This window comes from Petaurus breviceps, unplaced genomic scaffold (assembly GCF_028583685.1).
Source record: "Petaurus breviceps papuanus isolate PSGF00001 unplaced genomic scaffold, PetGlider_PUasm1.0 351384, whole genome shotgun sequence".
Classification (NCBI taxonomy): Eukaryota; Metazoa; Chordata; class Mammalia; order Diprotodontia; family Petauridae; genus Petaurus; species Petaurus breviceps.
The window spans coordinates 975-4917 of NW_027186268.1; the positions used below are offsets into that span (position 1 = coordinate 975).

A 3943-nucleotide genomic window follows, 5' to 3' on the forward strand; every position below is an offset into this window, starting at 1 on the left:
CTCAGGGAGGGCTGGACTGGGAGCCTCTGAGGGCCCTCACTTGTGACTCAGAGAGGCATCGAGCAGTCTGGACTTCGGCCTGTCTCTGTACACCTGAGAATGGACTCTGGGAGGTAGGAGGAGGAGGTCAGGGCCAGACCTGCCTTGGAGCATTACAGAGGCTGCCCAGGGATCACTCCACCTCTGGGAGACATGGACCCAGGTGGTGGCCCCCAGCCTACAGGGGAAAATGGGCCAGACCTCTAACCTAAAGAGGGGAGACTAGGCTCTGGTGGGGGCATGCCTGTGCTGCAAGGTCCACCCTCTTGCCAGCTGACTTCCTTCCCTGGACCGCCCCCCCCCCCCCCCCCCCCCTCCCTTTTCTCTGTCTCTTGCTCCCTAGAGATCCCTTTCTCCCTCCTGCTAATATTACTGGTCTCTGTGTCTGTGCCCTCTCCTGCTTCTCCCTTTCTTAGCACCCCCAATACTGTGTCTCCCCATCCTGCTGTCTCCCTCATTCTGCCTCTTTCTTTCTTCCTTTCTCCCCCTTTCTATCTCTGTCTCTCTGACTCCCTCAAGTAAGCTCTCCCTGTATGTCTCGGTCTCCCTTTCTTCTTCTCTCCTCCACACTCACTCGATCTTTTTATCTCTGCTCTATTCCCGCTTCTATTTGCTTCCCTTTCCTTATCTTCTTTTGATTTTTCTCCTCCCTGTCTCTTTCTGTTACTGCCACTCTCTGTGTCTGTCTCCCCCGCCTCCATTCCCACCCCCCCCACCCCCCAGTCTCTTTCTCTCTGTCTCTCTCCGTCTGCACCCGGCTCTTTATCTTTTGTGCTGGCATGCACAGGGAGGTTGGTGCTCATTAGTCACAATTCACATAAGAGGAAGTGGGTGTGAAAAGGACAATGACAATTCCAGGGCCACCAAGCTATCAAAGTCAGGTTTCTGGGGCTTCCTCTCCTCCTTTGTCCTACCACCTGCCTCTCTTCCTTTCCCTGATTTCAGTCTGGTCCCCCAGTGTCAGTACCCCAAGCGTCCCCAATGTCCGCACTCCCAGGTGTCCTCAATGTCAGCCCCCCATGCCTGTGTCTCCTTTCCACAGAGGCCAACTGCTCCTACTTCAGATTCTTTACCTCAGGGGAGAACAGCAGGATTCTGCACAGAACGACTAAGAAAGGTAGGGCCCCTTAATCCCTTAGCCCTCGGACTTGGTGCTTCCCTGCCCCGATTCTGACTCTGGCGGCCTCCAGGAGCCTGGAGGGCCTCAGCGCTTGTCTGGCTCCACTCTGCTCCCATTTCACAGATGAGGAAACTGATGCCGTAGGGCTGGAGCGACTTCCCCAAGGCTGCCCGGCAGTCCCTGCTTGCCTTCCCCAGGTAGGCGCTGCCGGAGCCCTCTGATGTCCCTGTCCCCACCTCTCCTCGCAGAGCTCGGAGTGGCTGCTGCCATCACTGCCACGCTGGCCCTGGTCATCACGGTCCTCGGCTGCATCTGCGTCATCATGGTGCTCAGCAAAGGGGCCGAGTTCCTACTCACACATGCAGCAGTCTTCTTCAGCCTCTCAGGTAGCTGCTCAAAGACTCCAGCCCGGCCCCAACCTGGCGATTTGCATAATTCAGCACGGTTGCATGCTGGGTGTTGTGGTTTCCAGAGCCTGAATCCCGTAGCGGACTCTAGGGCCATATTGTGTTAGGTGTTGAAGCCTCCAAGTCTGTTGCTCTCTGGGAGGTGTAGCTCCGAGAGCCCGCACAGCACTTAGCGTCTTGTCTGGCGCACAGTAGGCGCTTAATGAATAAACGCTTGTTACCTGGTGGCCTGTTGCAGCCTGGGACTCTCGTCCTGAGCTGTGTCCCCAGAGCTGGCCGGCCAGGCGCTGGGGCCCCTCGTGGCCTGGGCAGTTGAGCCGGGCACTGGGCTCCCTTCTTCCTATTCTCTCCCCATAGGAGTTTTGCTGCTGGTGAGTCTTGAGCTGTTCCGCCAGGGGGTCCACGAGCTGCTGTCCAGGACTGGGCCGGGCCCGGCCCCTTGGCTGAGTTACGAGTATTCCTGGTCGGTGGCCTGCGCTCTTGCGGCTGCTACCCTGCTGCTCCTGGGGGGCGTCTCTTTCCTGCTTCTGGCCCTGCCCTCCCGCACCTGGGGCATGTGCTGCCGCCAGCCGCCAGGTGACCATGGCGGTGGAAGTGCGGGGGCCACCTAACGGAGCCAATTCCCTTCCGAAATGGGTAGGTTTCTTTGAGTCCCCAACAGAGACCCTCTGACGCCCTGCCCGGCCTCACGCTGTGGAGCTATCTTAGAGTGGATCTCCTCGGACCTTCACTCAGTCTCAGGGACAACATATCCCCGCTTGGCCCCAAAGAGTCGATCACCCAGGAAGAGGTCCTTCCAGTTCCAATGAATCACCTCCTGTTTGGACCTCCAATTACTTGCCGAGTAACAGAGAGCAGACCTCTTCCTCTACCTGCATGTCTCAGAGGAACAGATTCCTTCCTCCCCCCTCTCCTCCCTCCCCACCACAACTGGCGGGAGTGGATCCCTTCTGGCTCCAAGGAGCCCTGGGCATGGCTCCTCCGCTCTCTCCCTGGACATGGGGGGTGGATCCCTTGCTACCCTTACCCATCCATGGGGAGTAGACCCTTTGCCACTGTCTCCCTGAAAACTTTTCACCTCCTCCCTGTCCTGTTTCCTTTTTCTGATCGTGGAGACCACTGGCTCCCCTCCAATGGACCATTCCTTCTCCCTCCCTTTGTATATATGTTGTGCTATATATCTCTGTGCTCCATCTGGGGTATAGGGGTGGGTTCTTATGGACGAGGGTCCCTGGGGAGGCAGGGACCTGATATGGGCAGGGAGAGATCATACGGGATTCCTCTTCTTTGCCTTCATTTATTTATTGGGGAGTGGAATGTGCCTGGAACATGGGCAAAGTTGTGGGCTGGGGATGCTTGGGTTCCCCCTCCATTGACAGCCCAGGATTAAATGCTTTGGCACTGAAATGATCTCATTTGTGTCAGTTTCTTCACAAGTAGATGGGGTGGGGGTCATCTCTGCGATGGTATACTGCCCATGAACAGTTCTCATATTGCCCCCAAGGGCACAGTCACACAGCAAACAGTCTGCTTCCCTGACAACTCAGGGTCCCTGAAGGAAAAAAAAAACCAGACACTTCCATTCCCCTGGAAGTCAGAGCCCCTGGACACAAAATTGGGTATTCCTCAATGATTATGTTTTCACAAGCTTGGTCATTATCTGCTTTTATGCAGATAGGAACACAATGAGTATTAGACACCATACCATGGGGAAACTGAGGCCCAGAAACAGGAACTCATTCAAGGTTATACAGCAAATGTACAATGAAGCAAAATGAACTTTACTGAGTGTCAGTGGGACAAAACCTGGGAGGACTTTTTTGATATGGCTGGTGTACCTTCAACAGGATAGGTAAGAGGGAAGGGGCGGGATTGTATATTAAGAAGGTAGAATCATTGGGGGCATCTAAGTGGAGCAGTGAATAGAGCACTGGCCCTGGAGTCAGGAGGACCTGAGTTCCAATCCACACTTAACAACACTTACTAGCCGTGTGACCTTGGGCAAGTCACTTAGTCCCAATTTCCCTGCTTCCCCTCCTCCAAAAAAAAAAAGCAAAAAGAAGGTATAATCATGGGGGAAATCCAAGAAAACAACTGGGGAAACATGGTGAAGATGTTCAGGTGAAAGTCAAAAGAAGGAGAAACAGAAGTAATTTTTGTTGCCAGAATATATTACAGACCACTGGCGCAAAAAGGGGAAATAGACAAAGGATTTAGGACACAGATTGCAAAACAGTTGACCCAGAGGTATGGGGGACTTCCACTGTGCAGATATCCCACAGAACTCTTTAAGACTTACAAAGCATCTTACAAATATTTCATTTGATTCTCACCACAAATGTGGGAGGTAGATGATAGGATTATCTTCCCCATTTTA

General features: G+C 54.0%; 1 protein-coding gene across 1 annotated transcript; it reads left to right on the forward strand.

Annotated features, from left to right (window-relative positions):
- Positions 1-1081: 1081 nt before the first annotated feature.
- On the forward strand, positions 1082-2974 carry LOC138168123 (voltage-dependent calcium channel gamma-6 subunit-like; the record flags this gene model as incomplete). The annotated part of the gene is made up of 3 exons (XM_069097156.1): positions 1082-1156; positions 1408-1545; positions 1924-2974. Coding segments are annotated over 3 exons (467 nt in total), but the record flags the coding sequence as incomplete, so codon positions are not given.
- Between the last annotated feature and the right edge of the window lie 969 nt (positions 2975-3943).